Below are 19,369 nucleotides of genomic sequence, written 5' to 3'. Positions count from 1 at the left end.
CAGGGGGAGGCGGGGGGGGGGTGGGCAGGGGGAGGCGGGGGGGGGGTGGGCAGGGGGAGGCGGGGGGGGGGTGGGCAGGGGGAGGCGGGGGGGGGCAGGGGGCGGTGCGCGCGCTACCCGTGATGCTGTGCGCCGCGACATGGCGGACCCCGGCTCCGGGTACGGTGAGAGCGGAGGGGAGAGCGGCGAGAGATGGGATCAGAGAGGGGATAGGGGATCAGAGAGGGGATAGGGGATCAGAGAGGGGATATGAGATGGGATCAGAGAGGGGATAAGAGATGGGATAAGAGATGGGATCAGAGAGGGGATGGGGGATCAGAGAGGGGATAGGGGATCAGAGAGGGGATATGAGATGGGATCAGAGAGGGGATAAGAGATGGGATAAGAGATGGGATCAGAGAGGGGATGGGGGATCAGAGGGGAGAGACGGGGGAGAGAGGTGATGGTTGAGGGGAGAGAAGGCACGCGAGGCGTTGTTAGAGGGGGGTCAGCAGAGTCGGCGGGGATGCGAGAGCGAGGAGGCGAGACAGCAGCAGCAGCAATGGTGAGACAGCGAGCCAGAGACTCGCGAGAGCAAGCGAGTAAGAAGAGATCGATCAGGAAGAGAAGGGGGTGGGGGAGGGAGCCGAGGAGGCGTTAGGGAAGGCAAGAGGGCAGGTGACAGATTAAAGACGTGGGCTTGTAGAGGTAAGGAGTCTCCTGGCTCACAGCAGCTGGGAGCTGAGAGAGGACGTGGTGGACAATGGAGAAGTCGTCGGGCGAGGAGAGTGAAACGGGGAGGTGTCTGGCACGAGGTTTTCGCGCGGGCGAAGCGTCGGCGACTGAACGGGAGATGGGGACCCCCACCCCGGAGGATGCGACCCTCGGGGTTAGAGGAGGGTTGGTGGGCAGGGTACGTGAAGTGTCCGTGAGATCTGGGGTAGGAGGGCAAGGGCAGGCTGGGTGTGTTGAGAGCAGGAGACAAAGGGGGTGGACAGGAGAGACAGAGAGAGACAGAGACAGAGAGACGTGCTATCACAGAAGAGCATTAAGGACAACAATCCGGACTTGATATATACGGGGTGGACGGACCCAAACGTGAGTGCTTGGACCCGACAGGAGGACAGGGATGACAGGTGGAGATCACAGACGGGGCCCGGGACACTGCGGCAAGGGGACAGACCCCGGGGGGACCGACAGGACGGACCGGAAGGCCACCGACGCCACGTTGACGTGGTGGGGGCCTGGAATGTTGTATTCGTTTGATGTTTTTACGTAATATTTCCATACGACATGAACAGTCTGATTCATTGATGTTCTACGTGTGTGTTGTTGTTTTTTTCTGTATCGTTGCAAGCAAATCCTGCCCACCGTAACGCGTTTAACAGGTACGTGAGGAGACGAGGCACTGTCCAATATACGTTTTGGATGTCTCGGTAACAACGCAAAATAAAGTGACCAAGTGTTCAGAATTATCCACCCAACAAAATAAGAGTGTTTGCAGGAGGATATCACTTGTGGATAAATAGATTTTGAGTAATTGTGTGGCAGGTAATCCACAGTTGCAAGTATTATCACCCGCATACGTACTAACAAGGGTCACGAAATAATATATTTAGAATGGGATACTGTCCCAATGTAAGCTGTACCAAATACGGCACACAATCCTGTAGTATGTCGTGTCTGTTTACCCAGCCTGTAACATGAATCATATTTCCTAGTGCTCCTGTTTAGTCGTGATAATACAAGGCCATCATTGTTATATATTTTTTAGAGAGGCCACCACTCTGCTGGACAATTTTTTGAACCATAATGAATACCGTTGTGTTGGTGCCTTTGTTATTGCTATCCTGTTCAATTGTGCTTGAACTTTTCAGGTTTGATAGAGGGAGATGAGTGAGTTAGACGTGGTCTAAATGTTAGAGAATACACAGGCTGGTAGCTTGAGGCTCTACACATTATTTAGCATACGTCTCTTCCTCATTTGTTGGACTGTGACGTGAAGAATACATTGCAGTAGGTGTGTGAAAGGTTCAAACAACCGGCAAGTAAAAAATATAAACTTTGGAACAAATTTCAGTAAGTTCGCCGACTTCACTCTTTCGTGAACCTCGTGTACGATTCGACGCAAATCAGTGTCAATGCACAGCATCAAACAACACGCCGTATGTCGATTTAAAGCTTTCGTGACTGCAAGGATTCATTCTCTTTGGTTCTTTCGGTAAAGTTACGTATAATGAGAATAAAATAACACAATAAAATTCTCACGACGTTTCGGTCACCAACAGGTGAAAGGTACAGACCTTGTCGGGATGACAGGTCTGTACCTTTCACCTGAAGACGGCCGCTTGCGTTGTGGCCGAAACGTCGTGAGAATTTTATTATGTTATTCTCATTCTACGTGACTTTACCGAAAGAACCAAAGAAGATGAACACGCCGTATGCATAAATAACACGAGTTTGACCTCATTACTCACTCTGAAGGACACCCCATTCACCGTTTTCTTGTGGTTATTCACCAAAATGTATATGTTTACACGTTTTATTTACGAGGCAGTGTTTGCTCGTTAGTGACTTTGCCTTTTTTAAAGCCGAGCTTGTCAGTTTGAGAGTAATGATTTGTTAATTACAGTATAGTAATAGCCAATGACCAATTCGCACAAAAAGCACATAATATTGTCATATCTGTAATATCCTGGCTCAAACCTGCACGCTAAGCAGGATTGAGCCTGGATATTGCTGAGATGGGTGATCAAAATAATATAACAGGTGTAGACTGCTCAGTAGCTGCCAGCAGAGGGCAGTGTAGACAAAAATATTTGTTGTACTGTAAAATGCGCCCAAAGTCTATGCTCCTCCCCAGCTTCAACCTCCACTGGCCAGAATGGTGAAATATTGTAGCATAACGCCCACGATCTAAACAACATGGGGAGGCATTCCTCCAACGGTAGATTTATAAAAGGGCAGTACGCGTACATGCCCAGTGCATCATTCGTGTTCCCCTTGTTGGTGGCAGAGTGAGCGTGGATGAGAGGTGGCGGCGATGAGGAGGCTGAGCAGGAAGAAGGCCCTGAGTGCCGTGCGGGAACTCGACGCTTTCCCCAAGATCCCCGAGAGCTATGTGGAGACGTCAACCAGCGGAGGCACAGGTGACCACCCCCGCATGCATGTGAATGTGTTACTGAGAGGGGCGTCAGTGCAGTGGTTCGCATGGTGTGCCCGCAAACTCGGCAAAACCCGTGTTCGATTGGCGGCCACAGTTGACGTCGGTGACAATTGGTCTCGGAACCAGTATCGTGGTTCCCCAAGGTCGAAACCTGCTTTAGTTGAGTATATGGTGTCGTGTGTGAGCAATATTGGCATTGGGGAAGCAAAGGTGACTGGGAGTGTTGTTGGCCACACTAACCTCATGTGTGCTGTTCCAACATTAATAGGTGGCTGCTAATAGCATTTGTGTCAGTCATTTATATGGATATAAGGGGGGTTCTTTGTGTTTTTCGGCTATCCCCACTGCACTATGAAAATAGCTGTTCTATAATAGCTGTTCGCGAATAGCATTGGCGCCAACAGTCATCAAGGCTCAACAGGGGGGATGTCTATGGATCTGTGAAGACCATCTTGTGAGACATAAACATGCATGCATGTGTGCAAGTATTTTTGGCTCACGTAGACTATCCATTGCAGGCATGCCATCTGGTGGGCATTGATGGACGGTCACAAACCGAATATAATAAAAATATATATTGGACAGGCTTATGCTAGTGTTATAAAACATGATGATGCATCATGGCAGTCAGCAAAGTTGCCAGGATAAGCAGTGCTTTGTATTCACTTTATTTGAATCTCATTTGTGATTCTGTAACAGTGTAATAATTAAATTATGCGATATATCAACATTGAACTTGACTGAACAAACGCTGACGTTAAGGTTTGCATATATTTCACTTTAAATATTACGTGTTCAGGAGATGTTCTGAGGATTAGAGTTTTTGTGTTTTTCAGTACATACTGGGGTTGTTTAGCAAACGATTAATTAAATAATTGTTTCGTATTCTAAATGTAATTATACTTATTATGCATAATTATCCTAACATAGTCAACTTGAGCCTTAGTCGGAGCTGCTAAGGTAGGCTAATGGTTGAGAACCTGGTGCCATGATAATACGTTTGTCCACGACCTTAAACGATATAACTGCTGAATGCGTAATTCTCTCTCTTGCAGTTTCACTCATCGCCTTTACAGCCATGGCTATCCTTGCGCTATCAGAATTTTTGTATTTTCGTGAGACGTGGATGAAGTACAGTTATGAAGTAGACAAAGATTCAACAAGGTATGTATTAACTATTAATTTTCGAAGACATAACTTGGGCATGCACATGATCCACCTATTAAAAACGATTCTCGACTAACACTTTATACTTTCATGTGTATTCATTTTTGCAGCAAATTAAGGATAAATGTTGACATCACTGTAGCAATGAAGTGCCAATGTAAGTACAAGGCATACATCTTTTAATAATTTATACTCTTAATAGCACCCATGTCTGCATCCTAACCAATGTTTTTCATTGCCATCATGTTTGAGAACATGATACACTAATGTGCCTTATCTAATTTTGCTCGTTGTTGCAGATATCGGGGCAGATGTGCTAGATCTTGCGGAAACAATGGTGACTGCTTCAGACGGGCTCATCTATGAGCCGGTACGGTTGCTGTCGTGTGCGTGTTTGAGCTGTGATTTTTTTTTTATGTCAGTGACATCCACCAAATAATGTGCCGTAATGTATTCTCAGTGTAGAGGAGTATTGTGAGTAACCAATGAGGGGGCAAACAGAGGGAGGTGCGAGCGGGTTGACAGTCAAGGATGACGTAACGTCACGGGTTGTGTAAGGGGCTTCGGAGAGCACCTTCGGGAACAAAGGCGGGGCCGAGCTGGGGGGAGGAGCCGCCCAAGGGGTTCTTAAGGGGGACCCCGTGACGAAGGCGTGGTCGTCGTGGGGAGCGAGGGTAAGGATCGGCTGAAGAGGCTCTCCTCGTCGCGGAGCGGTGTTGGCTGAACCCCCGCTCCGAGCAGACGAGTGGGAGAGCCAAAGGGGGATAGCCGAGGGTAGGACCCAAATAGTATTCAGTGTCCAGGGTAAAAGACCGAGATAGAGCGCAATTACACTTGTGTGAGTGTAGGATGTTGAGTGTGACAGTGTTTTAATAAACGGCAACGGCCCTTATAGTATTCCTCATCTCCACGTGGTTCTACTGCACAACATTAGCGGTCGCCAGTTCTATCTCAATGGGCATTTTTTTTATACATTTCTCTGCCGCTGTCCACCCAGCAGAATAATTGGGTACACTGCAGTCGAAAGGAAGGTGACGTGTGGTATGGTTTAGTGTGGGTAATCCTATATCTGGCCAGCGTGGAGGAGTAGACTAACTAAACAATGTCTTGATTTAAAGATTTCGTGACTGCAGTAATGCATATTCTTAGCTCTTTCGGTAAAGTCACGTTGAAGGGAAACAAAATAATAAAATATATTTAAAACAAAAATTCTCACGACGTTTCGACCATAACACAAACGGTCGTCATCAGGTGTGAAAACCCAACGGCAAGAAACATTTGAAAGAAGTGGCGGTTCGCATTAATTTATTTATTTTTAAAACGGTGTATTTATTTATATAAAAAACGTTAGCGCCACGGGCAGCGATTTGGCAGTTTATTTAGAAGGACGAGTCCATCTATGTTCTGAAAAGAGGAGGGGGGAGACGAAAAAAAATGTATGCTGTCTGAAAGCCACCGTAAGCGTGAACAATCAATTAAGACCTGAAATGGTTTATCAAATCCTTCCAATGATTGCTAATCCAGAATCCATATTCTCAGTTGAAATTGTCTCTGTGCTTGTATATGTGGATAGCCTCATGATCGAATCTCTCATGGTAGCCAGATGGCTTACAAAGAACCTCTGTCTTGGAGAAGTCAATGTCATGTGAGCCTACTGAATTATAACAATGATCTGCCACGGCCGAGGTGTTGGTCCTTCCGTGTTTAAGGTCTGCTTTGTGTTCACGAATGCGGTCCGAGACATGGCGTTTGGTTTCTCCAATGTAACTACTACCACAGAGGCAACTTAGTTTGTAGACACCAGGGTACTGTATGTCCGGAATCACATCTTTTACAGATGGAACCAGATCACGAATATTATGTATTGTGTTGAAACGGACCTGGATCTTGTGTTTATTCAAGATTTTGGAGATCTTTTTTGTGATCCCCGCAATGTAGGGTAAAGTGATGTTTTTTATATTGTTTTAGATATATTTTATTGTTTCCCTTCAACGTGACTTTACCGAAAGAGCGAAGAATATAAACAATGTATTTTATTTCATTAGGTAAGACCCACTGAGCTATATAGCTCTTTTTCAAGAGTGACCTGGTGATAAATGATAACTCAATGAAGTGGCTTATCATCATGTGGAAATGTATAGCAGCCAGATACTCTAAATGCCTGTTTCTAAATGTGGAGGGTAAAACCTGAGGAACCGAAGAACAATCCACACAACCACGAGAAGAACATGCAAACTCCAAATATACAGGCATCAGGGTCGGGATTGGACCCACAACCTTCTGCATACCAGGCGAGGTAGTTAACATCTCGCCACCGTGGCGAATAAATATACCCTTTTGGGATGGCCTCTAAATCTCCCTTCAAGTTGAGACCCTTCTGCCAGCAGTGGCATGAGCAAGTAATTGCAGGGTTGCCCGTTTTACTTTGATTTCCGCTAATTTCACCTATGTGCATTGCTAGTTTTAACCTGTTGAATTCTTTAGAAAAGCATAGCACTTTGCAAATGATTGACAGTCACCTCGATAATGCGCCATACCATAATGTGAATGGTGGAACAAAGGTTTGTGTACTGATTGCATTAATTGTGCATCTTTTTTACATTTTGCAGGTTCACTTTGAATTATCACCATTGCAGAAAGGTTGGCAGAGGTATGCAGCACTTGTCCATGAAATGTCTCTTCATGTTAATAACGGTTATTGTGAATTCTTACTCATAAAACTGACTGTCCAACCATAAAAAACGTTTATGGTAGGTTGCGTTGAAAGAGTCTTCTGAAATGATAGGGAATACATGAAGATGAGCTCTGAGATAAACAGGGGCAAGGGTTAAAATGATTTTGAAATTGGCAAGTTTATTGGTTGATTCAGAGATGACTAGGTGACTTGGAATTGCCTAATGTGGGCCCTTACACAAATTCCAGTAAAATCTTAGTAGTATTGTGCATTGCAATGTTGTACATCTCCATTTTGTCTTCAATTCCAAAGTGTATTGAAACATCTTCATGCTATAAAACCACACATGTGAAATTAGTTTCTGTCACTATTTACAGGATGCTACAGATTATACGCAGTAAGCTGCACGAGGAACACTCGCTACAGGATGTGCTCTTCAAGACCGCATTTAACGGTGCCCCTACCATCATGCCTCCCAGGTATATATCCCAAATTGTGTGCTCACAATAAAAATTCAAGAAAAAATGCCGTGTAATGGATGGCAGTAAAAGTTTTTGAATGCTTGGGAAACCATTAGGTTTTTAAGCTTAAATTTCCACACCCACGTGGCTCTGCATTGATGGGTAATGTTGGAACCCTTCACTGATGTTATTAAAAGCACTGCGGGGCTTGAAGGCTATGCGATGACGGAGAGTACCTTAACCTCCCGCACGTTCTCGTTTTTAAACGAAAATTATTTTGTTTGAGTCCGAGTCAAATTCATAACCGTTGACAAACGTATACAGTCATACCTCGGTATACGACCGCTTTGGAATACGAATTTGGTATACGTCGTGTTTTGACGAGAAAAAAATGTCTTGGGATACGACGCGCCTGTTAGAACTTGTATGGGTTGGAGTGAGTCACCGCGTGCCCGCGTGTACCCCGTTCACGACTGAAATAAAGCGCCGCTCCTCAGTCTGCCTGTAGATCTCGTTCAGTGCACAATCCTTGCTAGAACTCTGCGAATTTTCACGTGTTTTTTGTCATGATGTAAAATTTTATTTTTATTTCAATTTATTTTAAGTCATTTATGCATTTATTATAATGTTTGTATGCATTTTAGTAATAAGTAGTGTCTAAATTATTGTATACAACACTATTAATGTATAATATGCCATATAAAATATAATTTTTTATACTCTGGAACAGATTATTTCCTTTCCCTTTATTTCTTATGGGGAAAAATTCGTTTGGTAGACGTCACTTCCGGTGTAAGTCCTACCTTCTGGGACGAATTAACGACGTATACCGAGGCACCACTGTATTATCCAATATTATCCAACCTGCATTTATTCTGGTGAACTCTCATTTTATGGACGTGGGAGTTTGTGAGACGACATACATCATTGTTAATGTCTACAGCCGTTTTCACCCAATGTGCCCAATCTCATCGGTTCTTGCAAACTTTAGCAGGGTAGAGCTTAGTTAATATTTGGATGGGTGACCACCAGGGCTTGCCAGGCGTTGTGGGTGTGGGGATGTGAGGTAGGCAGGAGATGATAGTGTATTGGTGTTACCCCTCCTATGCTTGGTGCGTTTTCTCCAGGCACTCCCATTTTCTGCATACATGAAGTCAAACACTATTTAATGGAAGTGATCAAACACCCCAAGGATACTCCTCAAATGCAGATTGCTCTTGAAAAGCCTTGACTTAGTGAGAGTGAGCCTTTCCTGGCTGAAGGACATTACAGGTGTACCTCTATACATATGGGTTGCATTCTTGGAAACCTTTATGTTGAAACGTATCTTCCCATAATGTCCCATTATATGACCTAAGATGTGTTTCTAAGAACATGTTTTCTGACCCAAAACCTACTCAGATAACACTTTGCAACACAACTAAGATATTTTCATGCATAAATATGGAGAATAATTACTAGACAGGTAATAAAAAAAAGGCTGCATACTGTCATTTACTAATCATGAATTAGCCCACATCGTGCGAGGTCTTGTTAGGTGATGCTGTGTTGAGGGTTGGAGGGGGTACAGGGAGGGTGAGGGAGGTACAGTAGGAGTGTACAGTCCAAAGCTTGGGGAGAATGGACAGTATCTTGATATTTCAACCAAAAAAAATAAAATTTAGGATTTGAAAAACGTAACAACAAAACAAACGAGACGTAAACCGGAAAAAGTTTTACTTTATGACTGTAATTACAAATAATCGTAAATCTAATTAATGTATATCGGTGTACACTTTTACTCCGTGGGTAGCTGCAGTGCAGTAACTGAACTGTAATGAAAAAGTAATGTAATTAGAAAAGTGATACCGTTCCAGTGTAATCATTGCCTGCATTGGAATGGTTTTAGTTGTCAATCGATGCCCGTGTAGGCAAGCATTTCATGCATTTCCATCCTAATGGAAAGGACATCAGTATAGGGAATTGATTTGTATGACTTGTTTTGCATTGTGCCACTTTGTCTCGCACGTTGAATTGCCAATAACCAATTCACGTGGAATGTGCCCAATATCATATCAGGAAAGTCAAGGAGAGTTTAGCTTTGTTGATGTTTCGATAAAAGAGTTTATCTTGATTTGAAGTTTTCGTGACTGCAGGAATCCGTACTCTTTGGTTCTTTCGGTAAGTCACGTAGTCACATAAAAATCTGATCTGCAAGGTAGCCAGGAGGTGGCAGTGCAGGAATGTTTTTTTTACCTATACCTCCTCGAATGCTTGCGTATTATTTTCTATCCGATCTTATCCTACAAGCCAAACACTCATTAATGCAATTGGCCAAACATTTGAATGTGGGAATTATCCTCAAAAATACTGGAAAGCCTCGCCAAACGCGAGGGTTACATTCCTGAAAAATGCTGTTTTGGGCAAAACCAAGTTCGACAAATAATATGCCTTATAGGAAAAATCTGGTTGTGTTCCTGGATCCGAAATCATAATTCTTTCCCTCTGTTTAACTAATTCTACAAGGTTTCTGCCGTTTTTATTGTACTAAAGGATGGTGATTCACACTGCATTTCTTGCGTCTATGTACACCCAATTTCGCCTCAACACAAAGCCCCCATCTTCAATTACTCTTCCCGCACCGTGGCACTCGCGTCCAACGATCGTCCCTGGCACCAAATTGCCAGCCCTGACGCTCGCCCTTAACGCTGTCAATTGAACGTTAACGATTGGCCAATTCGGCGTCCGTATCACTGATGTCCTCAACGAGTGTACGACTAGATGAACGTTTGCGTTGTGCATGCATATTCATTTTTTGTGTTTTTTAGGGAGGAGATCCCACAGGGATTACCTGATGCCTGTCGAATACACGGTTCATTGCTCGTCAACAAGGTGGCCGGAAACTTCCACGTGACGGTCGGAAAGTAAGTAGGTGACACAGCACCGTCTGGGTCCCTCCGCTTGCTCACAGGACATGAAGCAACATGTACCTTTGCAATGTGTTATCTCATTCTAGTGATACTGTTTATGCAAATGCATTGTGCATACTGTGTATCAGCACATGTTCGCTAAGATAAAGTGTTGCTCAGAGAGTGCAATGTAACCATATGTTTCAATGTGATTGATATTATTGGATATGTGAAATCGTTTTTACTTTCTGTCCCATTTCTAATTTGCAAGTGTTTCATATTGTTTTAATATGGTGTACGTTCAAAAGAACTTAACACCACTGCTAATGTGCTGGGATGTTCGCCAGAATGTATTGTTTTAGTATCGTGTTTCCTCATGTTGTGTTAGTCACCTAGCATGGGGAGCGTGTTTATTGTCCTCGTCACTTTACAGTACCACATTACGGTGTTCGTCATATGATCTCCTTTGAAACAGAATGGTTATTTTATTTAGCCATGACCCTCATTAGGCTTGCATAGCCTGAAGCTCTTGCCTGTGTCTCTGATCAGGTCACACTGCTTCCGCATGAGATATTACGTTGTGTTGCATGTACACTTCGAATTGAAGGCCCTTGGCAAAATCACCCGAAATACAAACAATATCATTTATCGTAAACTAAGCAGGGTTGAGCCTAAATAGTTCTTGTACGGGTGACCACCATGCACCAACTGGGTGCTTTAGGCTGCGCGGTTGTGTGTTTGGAAGCAGAGGACAGTTCAGCAAACTCCATCGTTGTATACTTCTGTGGTCCTCCGCTTTCAAAAAAAATCCACACGACCAGCTTGGTATAGTATAATAAGTCCCACGACCTATGAGGCATGGAGAGGTCCTCGTCCAGCGGTCGACTAACACAGGGGCTGTAAATTTACATGATTATTTAAATATATCATTGACCCCATTGGTGCTCATGTGTTGTCTTTCATTGTTTGCGTTTCTCAGGGCGATTCCACACCCCCGGGGACACGCACACTTGGCTGCTCTAATCAGCCATGATGGTGAGTGCCAAGGTCCATTTATTTGTATTTGAAACGAGGAGCCGTTCATGATTTGCTAAAGGATCAAGGCAAAAACAACCAACATTGCATTGTGTTATTCAAGAGACCAGGTTACGATTAAAAACAGTGGTGATTTTTCATATATATATGAGCGGTGGTATCATGACGGTTTCAAGCATGTTAGTGGATGCCAGAAATTTCATAGAAGGAAATGTGGAAAAAAAAAACTTGTGATGACCTCTTAACTTGCACGTTGAATGGTATACTGTAATGGTTTAACGGCCTTTTTAATCATTGTGTGATGCGATGTTGACTTCTGGCCCAGGTTATTTCAGTGCATTTCATGAAATGCCTTCGTTTGTGTAACCATGACTCAGAGTGCGCATAGTTTCACATGGGTGACATCCCAAATACTTAATGTTCTTAACATTTTGTGTTCCATGCAGCGTACAACTTTTCACACCGTATTGATCACTTCTCCTTTGGGGAGCCCATCAGTGGCATCATTAATCCCTTGGATGGTTCCGAGAAGGTGTCCATTTCACGTGAGTCCTCTTGATCATGTACCTGTCTGCCCCAATTTCCAGATGTAATTTATTTGCTGTCAATTTCATTCTGTCATAGAAAAAAAATGTGAATGGTTTACAGTGTTATACATGGATGAGCTAAAATGGATCATTTTGAAAAGTCAAGCTTTTATGTATGTGAAGACAAGAATTAATGTATGATGGCACCAAATAACAAGCCTGACTCTAGATGAAACTGAGAATGTTGAAGCTGGTCCTAAATGTTAGCTTGCCTAAAACAGGTCCCTGCAGGGTGGGCTGGTAGGACAAGTCTCTGCGCTATCTATTGCTGATTTTACACCCAACAGCACGAGATTTCACTTCGTTAAAGTATTGAAAGGGGACGGACGGACGGACACATTAATCTATTGCAAGCTGGTACACTCAGTTTACAACTTCGTTCCTACCAGTATAAATGCTGCTTTATAATATTAGGAAAGCGAAGTAGTCCAACGGACTAAAATATATTAGCCCGGCAGTTGGCGAAGGCCCACACCCCTGTAATCTAGCACTGTGGAGGCGAGGGTTCGTGGATCGTACATATGTTGTGAAACTCCCTTCCCGTGGGGGCGTCGATGTACCATGCTCTGGCTTGCCAGGAGAAGGCAGTCCAGAAAAGTGCAAACTATTATCATCTGTCCCTTCTGTATAGGGTCGAGTGTTGCACCTTCTCACCTGTGGGATTTCTCCAGGTGCTCTGGTTTCCTCCGTGTGTAAACACCCATTGATTATCTGAAAACAACTGTGGCCTGCTCACCGCCTGGCTGCCTTGCAGCTTATCTGTGATTCCGCAGCGATTGTGGGAATTTGCATGAAAGATGCTATGTAAAAGTCAACATTAAATTATATTATTTGTATGTAAAGACACAGTGGATTTATCCTCATGCTTTACTTTAAAGAATATGAATCCACCCCATATTGCATTACTCGTGCTTTAATAGTTTACAATCGTGTTGGTGTGTGGCATTTTGCTGTTCTTGATTCATGGCTCATGATGTCGGCTACGCTTGTATTGCAGACTCTCACATGTTCCAGTATTTTCTCACCATCGTGCCAACAAAACTACACACATACAAGTTCACAACGGACACTCACCAGTACTCCGTCACAGAAAAGGTGGGCCACTTGTGGGAGGGAATGCTGGCGGCTGTGTCCATTGATTCTCACAAGTACTTTTTGTCCTTCGCATGGCTGGCTTTCGCTCTACCCTTATGTCGCACTGTGCTGAGCTTAGGGTTGCTATCTGAATATAATTTTTGTGGCATGGACCTCGCATCAAGGTGTGTCTCGTCAGCTCTGTTTCCGTCACTTTACTCTGCATGCTTTGACGCTGTTGTCCACACATATGTGGCATTGAAGTTCGTGTTCGTGCGTGATCTCTGTTCCATATTTTCTCCAATTTAAACTGAGACAACCCTAGTTCCTGTGCTGGATACGATTTGTCGCTGTTACTGTGACACACGACCAATTGCCTGTTTGTGTTTGTGCTCTAACGGCCGCGTTTGTCTTTCTAAGCCTTGGGCCGTCGCACTCACGCGATGCTGCTTCATGTTTGATCCCCGCATGTCACGACGCCTGCCGCTCACCCCGCTCCTTACTTATGCCAGCTCGCAGTGATGACTTCGTGGCCTCGATTCTCCACAAATGAGGGCGGTGTCGATAAGCAAGATGTGACCGCTGCTTTTTTTGGAGAGTTGGTACAGCTCTTGAATTAAAAGCGGGATAGGTATTAACTATAAAGTGAATGACTTATTGACTTCTCAACTTTAAGGTGCATTGGTTTTACTTTCTGAAGTAGGGGTTACAGTTAGTGGGGAGTATATTAAACATTATCTTTTGCAAAGGGAAACATCTTTATTTTAGATATGTGAGCATTGTGGGTTCGGCGTCGGTTTCGGGCCAATGCACAGAACTATGTTTTGGTCTGCTGGCAAGTGACTAACATGGACAGTTTTAAAGGCTTAAGAAGCAGGCATTAACATATGCTTGAACCTCATTTAATTATAACAATATTTTACAGCCCTTTTGTCGATCCATTGCTGGATGAAGGCCTTCCCACACTGTTTATTTGATGATACTTTATAATGCTGATCATTGTGGGTTGGTGAAGGGAAGCACCCAGGACCAGTTCAGATATCATAGTCATGAATTGAACTCGGATGGATAGGCTCTTAGTGCAGTGCACCGCTGCTCGATTTTATTATGCACTTAATAACACAATCAAACCGCTTGGAAGTGTTTTTCAAGCCTCCACCACTGCTGACTTTGAGCTAGTTAATTAAATAGGGTTTCCCACTCAAATACACACTGGGTGGCATGCATCTCCTGTTTAAAGCTCCCCTTAGCTGGTGGAGGAAATTGTACATTGCTGTGGTGGAGGTTCTTGTTTTCATAGAATAGCAACTTTAATATAAAAGTTATGAGATTTAAAGATATTGTGGCCTGCTGTATTAATATACTGTAGGTGAGAACACAACTTATGCATTTCAGTAAAGATGTATATTTTTTTACATTTTGTGCAAAACGAGGCTTTATACCCCAGGTGGTGTTACCCTATTAAATCCTCAATTATTTGTGAGCAAGTGCCCCCCTATGAGCTAAACAGCAGGAGCATTTCACAGCGACACATGGTGGCACGATGTTTACTACCTCGCCTGGTATACAGTCAGGTCGTGGTTTCGACCCCCACGCCTGCTGTATATTTGGAGTTTGCATGTTGTCCTCATGGTCGCGTGGATTTTCCTCCAGATCCTCCGGTTTTTCCCTCCCCATTTAGAATTAACATGCATTTGGAGTATTTCCACATGATAAGCCGCCTTGTTGAGCTTTCATTGGTGGCCAGGTCGCGTCTGAAAAAGAGTGGGCCTTACCTGGTAGATAAAAAATAGTTTTTAGTTGTATTAATTAACCCATGAGCTGGGAGAGGCCGTAGTGTGAAAGGGGACATCGGCGAGGGCTGACAGCACGGGGTGTGCACAGGAGCGCGTGATAGACCACGCGGCAGGCAGTCATGGCGTGTCGGGGATCTTCATGAAGTACGACCTGAGCTCACTCATGGTGACCGTCACCGAGGAGTCCATGCCTCTGGGACAGTTCTTCGTGCGCCTCTGCGGTATTGTGGGCGGCATCTTCGCCACCACAGGTACGTGATTTTCGGCACCGGCTTGACCGTGAGGCCAAACAAACATCATGGAACAGTTCGGGCCATCATACATATGTTAAAACTTATTTTGTACCATATGTAGCAAAGCATGCTAATCTTATACATACAGCGTTACTTTAAAGTTACATGGGTAGATACCATGTCCCGTATATAACATGGTTTTGGGGGAGGGGTATCCCATTAAAAAATCGGATCCACGAAGCTCAAATGTTCAAGAGTGTACAGCAAACCAATTCTGAGATGTTCGCACAGAAACGTCATGCCTGGCAGTCCCGGTTTAATACTGTACTGCAAAGTAACTATTCTAGTACTGGACCGTGCGTTCCAACATTGGCTTGTGATTTAAACAGATCTCGTCAGATATTGTGGCAGTTGAAATTGTCATTTGTTTTGAAATCTTCAGTTGTATTATACTGCTGTGCTGTAATGGTTAGCACGCTAGACTTGCAAGTGCATAAGGTGGCCACCGATTCCATTTTCTGGCTTGGCAGTTGGAAAAATGGCCAGGATTCTCATCTGCCCACCCATCCATATAAATGAGTGCACCACAGTGAAGTCAATAGGCAGGCAGTGTGTGGTGGTGGAGTAAAGTGTGGGGATACCCACGTCTTCTAACATTCATAATAAAGTTTTTTGGGTTCGATCGCATTATTTATAAATGTGTCGTAACCTTCCACCACCCGAAACGGCCAATCAGCAAAAATAAGTGTTACGTTGACAAAAGACAATTAGTTCACTACTTTAGCGCACCGGTGTGTTGAAGAGTGAATCCACAACATTTACAGTTTGAATACGACGTTTCGCTGGTAATTACATCCAGCATCATCGGGCGATTCGCCAGTATGGTGAATTGCCCAATGACGCTGGATGATGCTGGATGTAATTACCAGCGAAACGTCGTATTCAAACTGTAAATGTTGTGGATTCACTCAACACACCGGTGGGCTAAAGTAGTGAACTAATTGTCTTTTGTCAACGTGACACTTTTTTTGCTGATTGGCCGTGTCGGGTGGTGGAGGGTTACGACACATTTAGAAATAACGCGATCTAACCCAAAAACCTTTATTATGAATAATATTGGTCGTGAAAGCCTACGTGTTAAACTGGTCTTCGAACATGTTTGGTCCACATGGAAGAGTAAATCAACTACCCTCAAGTTGGCTGTCGTGGAGCCCTCTCTACCAGCATTGGTGTGAGCAAGCACTTGCAGAATCATACCTTGACTTTTTTTTCATATAAATTGAGCACTGAAAAATAACATTACAAGCTGGAATTGAAATTATCGAAATATTTTTTTTAAAGAAAAAATAATAACATATGGGGCCACTCCTGCTGAATTAACCTGGTATTTTTTGAGAATGTATACTGAATCCTAAAGTCTGCCAACAAGACAGCCATTTGCTTAATAGATGAGGTTCACAAGGTTGAACCCGGACCAGGGATTTCCTGCTTAAACAAAATGCTGCTAAAAAATATTAGTCCGGAAGATTCTAAAGCCAATGAACATAAACGGTAATATTATTTTACATGGCAAGATATACTTCCTGCGTGTGTCCATCGTCTTCTTTCGTTGGTCACATTGCTTTTCTTGTAATGGTGACAATGAGGCAGGCCTCGTGTCTTTTTCAGTGCCATGAGCCAGTGGTCAAAATTCCATATTCCAATAGACAGGGCAAAGTCTTATCTATCGGGAAAGCAATGTCGACTTCCCACAGTGCTTCTCTTTTAGATAATTCTATTAAGGGACTGTGGTAAACCAAAACCACAAACTGGCCACTTGCACGAGCTAATGTACCACCTAGCTGGCTTGTGTTACTTTATTTGCTTACAAGTATAATAGTTTTGAAAACGATATCAAATATGGAAGCCTGAGTAAATCTCATACATACTTTAAACAGTACATAAGCATATTCTTGGTTCTTTCGGTAAAGTCACGTAGAAGGGAAACAATAAAATAATACAAATATAAAACATTAAAATTATCACGACGTTTCGACTGCAACACAAGCAATCATCATCAGGTGAAAACCACAGCAAGAAAAATTGGAAAAAAGTGGCGGTTTTTTTAACGTTAGAACCTGATGATTGCTTGTGTTGCAGTCGAAACGTGAGAATTTTAATGATATATATTTTTATTATTTTATTGTTTCCCTTCTACGTGACTTTACTGAAAGAACCAAGAATATGAATCCCTGCAGTCACAAAAGCTTTAAATCTAAATTTAGTACACAAGCATTAAAATATCTTTTAGTGGACATTTTCCACAAGAAATGTTTACTTTTTCATTTGTATACCTTATGAAGTCTAATATTCATACGAGTAAAATATTTGTATAAACAATGCTGCTTCTATCTTAGAACTCGTACAAAATACTGGTAGTGCTATTGAAACCTTATGTTGAAAATGATTGAACACACCTGTGTGCATATAATTGCATATTGACACGTGATTATTTGTGTGATAATATGTAAAGGTATGTGTATAGCATTCAGTTACATCACCTATTGCTGTATTGTCCAGTTGAGGTTACACTCTGGAACTCATTTAATGGCAGTCTCCCCACCCTCATCTTAATGTTTCCAAACCCCTGGCAGGGATGCTACACGGGCTGGTGGGCTTCCTGGTGGATGTGGCTTACTGCCGATTCCATCTCGGGGCCTACCGCACCTCCACAGAGATGGTACGACTGCCACATGCCCCTCCTGCTAAAACGATGGGGGGGGGGGGGGGGGGGTAATTCACCTTCTTACCACGGGCCCAATTAGGGATTATCCAAAAAGAATGCTCGTCAAAGCACAGCCCTTGCAGCTCCAAGGCACATTACAGTTAGAAAGTCGACAGGTCTAAACCAATTACCTTGTATCAGATTCAGGTGTTTTTGCATTCGGTTTGTGGGCAGCTTTCAAATAGGTGTCATGTGGGTCTGGGTGGTGAAATTAAGTTGCCAATTGTAGGTTTCTTTACCTCTGCTTGGGGTGCTGAAGATATGCCCAGAAATTCTGCAGGAGCCACAAACCCTTCCCCCTTCAGAAATGACACTTGTGGCTTTATTGAAAAGGTCCATGGTTTTATTCATCAGCCACATTAATTGGGTAGACCACATTGGTGGTTGCCTTGGGTGAATATTATAGCATTCAACATTTGGATGGAGGGGGTAGCACCACTGGATATGAAGCTGCCTGCTAACTTGAGGCAGACAAGGACAGTCTTCAAAACCTCCACCTTTACACCCTACAGCTGTTTTACTGGGTTCGAGTCTCCTTTTCTGGGGGTTACATTTTTTTAGGACAAATATTTAAGTATCCCATTTCTCATGACCCAGATAAAAATGTAAATGTCTTAGGGATCCTGTGAATTAACTTGCACAGATATTGCATACATTTTTGGCATGTAATAGATTGGCTCATTTCCATATTCAATACAATTCTGGTAAATGAAGCACCCCTTAGTGGTAGGGTTCATGAACCAATACAGCACAAACAGGCAGTGCCAATCATGCTAGGTGAAGATGCATAAAGGCCTAATAAAGATCGTGTATGCTCAAGGGGATGGATTATGGGACACCAATATCTAAAACCTGGTAGTTGAGGTATAAGGCCATTTTGGTTCAGTGGTCTAATAACTTCAGTGCTCAAGTTCCTTTTGAAACCACTTAAATGGTTTGACACATGACTGTGGCACCACTAGGAAACCTAGAACTGAGTCCCATTGTCCCTCAAACCTGTTTCAAGCCTTTCCAACTAAAGCATAAAAGCAACTAGCTAACGTTTGTCCTTTTTTCCTGACAGGTGGAATCGTCACAGTCAACAAATGGGAAATCTCCACTGCCAAACGTCAGCAATGGACTTCCCATCACAGGATGAGAGCCGTTTGTGGGTGGGAGCTCCTGGGAAAAAAAACAGTGTGCAATACCCCCAGGGACTGTCAAAGGTGGAAAACATCCACCAGGCTACACTTAAAATGGATTTTGTAAATCAAAAATGGAGGTGAATAAAATTTGAATTGTTAAAGTTTCCCTACCATTTACTGAGCTATTTTACATGGTCTGGAAGAGCAGTGCACTGTGGTTATCCACATTAGTTTTCCCCAAAAAGGCCTGAAATTTGTCCAATACAGCCAAAAATAAAACGGCCCTGGTGAACATTAGATCAGTGCTCATATCAGCTTACAGCCGAGCCAGTGGTGCAAGTTCCACTCAATGAGTGGGGGCTCCCCACTCACCCCAGCACTCAACTTCAAAAGCTTATTTGCATTTATCCAAGGAGGGATG

General features: G+C 43.4%; 1 protein-coding gene across 1 annotated transcript; it reads left to right on the top strand.

Moving 5' to 3' along the window:
* Positions 1 to 78: 78 nt before the first annotated feature.
* ERGIC2 (ERGIC and golgi 2) lies at positions 79 to 19,112 on the top strand. Its single transcript, XM_032949035.2, has 15 exons — positions 79 to 159; positions 1,337 to 1,367; positions 2,996 to 3,128; positions 4,201 to 4,309; positions 4,423 to 4,469; positions 4,612 to 4,682; positions 6,922 to 6,962; positions 7,364 to 7,465; positions 10,255 to 10,350; positions 11,315 to 11,370; positions 11,817 to 11,915; positions 12,955 to 13,052; positions 14,916 to 15,078; positions 17,694 to 17,779; positions 18,888 to 19,112. The coding sequence occupies exons 3-15, from the start codon at positions 3,023 to 3,025 to the stop codon at positions 18,960 to 18,962; spliced, it is 1,149 nt and encodes a 382-aa protein (XP_032804926.1). The 5' UTR covers positions 79 to 159; positions 1,337 to 1,367; positions 2,996 to 3,022; the 3' UTR covers positions 18,963 to 19,112.
* The last annotated feature ends 257 nt before the right edge of the window (positions 19,113 to 19,369 follow it).

The sequence above is a fragment of the Petromyzon marinus genome, chromosome 7 (assembly GCF_048934315.1).
Source record: "Petromyzon marinus isolate PM22_M1 ecotype Great Lakes invasive population chromosome 7, UKy_Petmar_22M1.pri1.0, whole genome shotgun sequence".
Classification (NCBI taxonomy): domain Eukaryota; kingdom Metazoa; phylum Chordata; class Hyperoartia; order Petromyzontiformes; family Petromyzontidae; genus Petromyzon; species Petromyzon marinus.
Note: the sequence above shows the minus strand (reverse complement) of the source record. Positions and strands in the feature narration are given on the sequence as shown.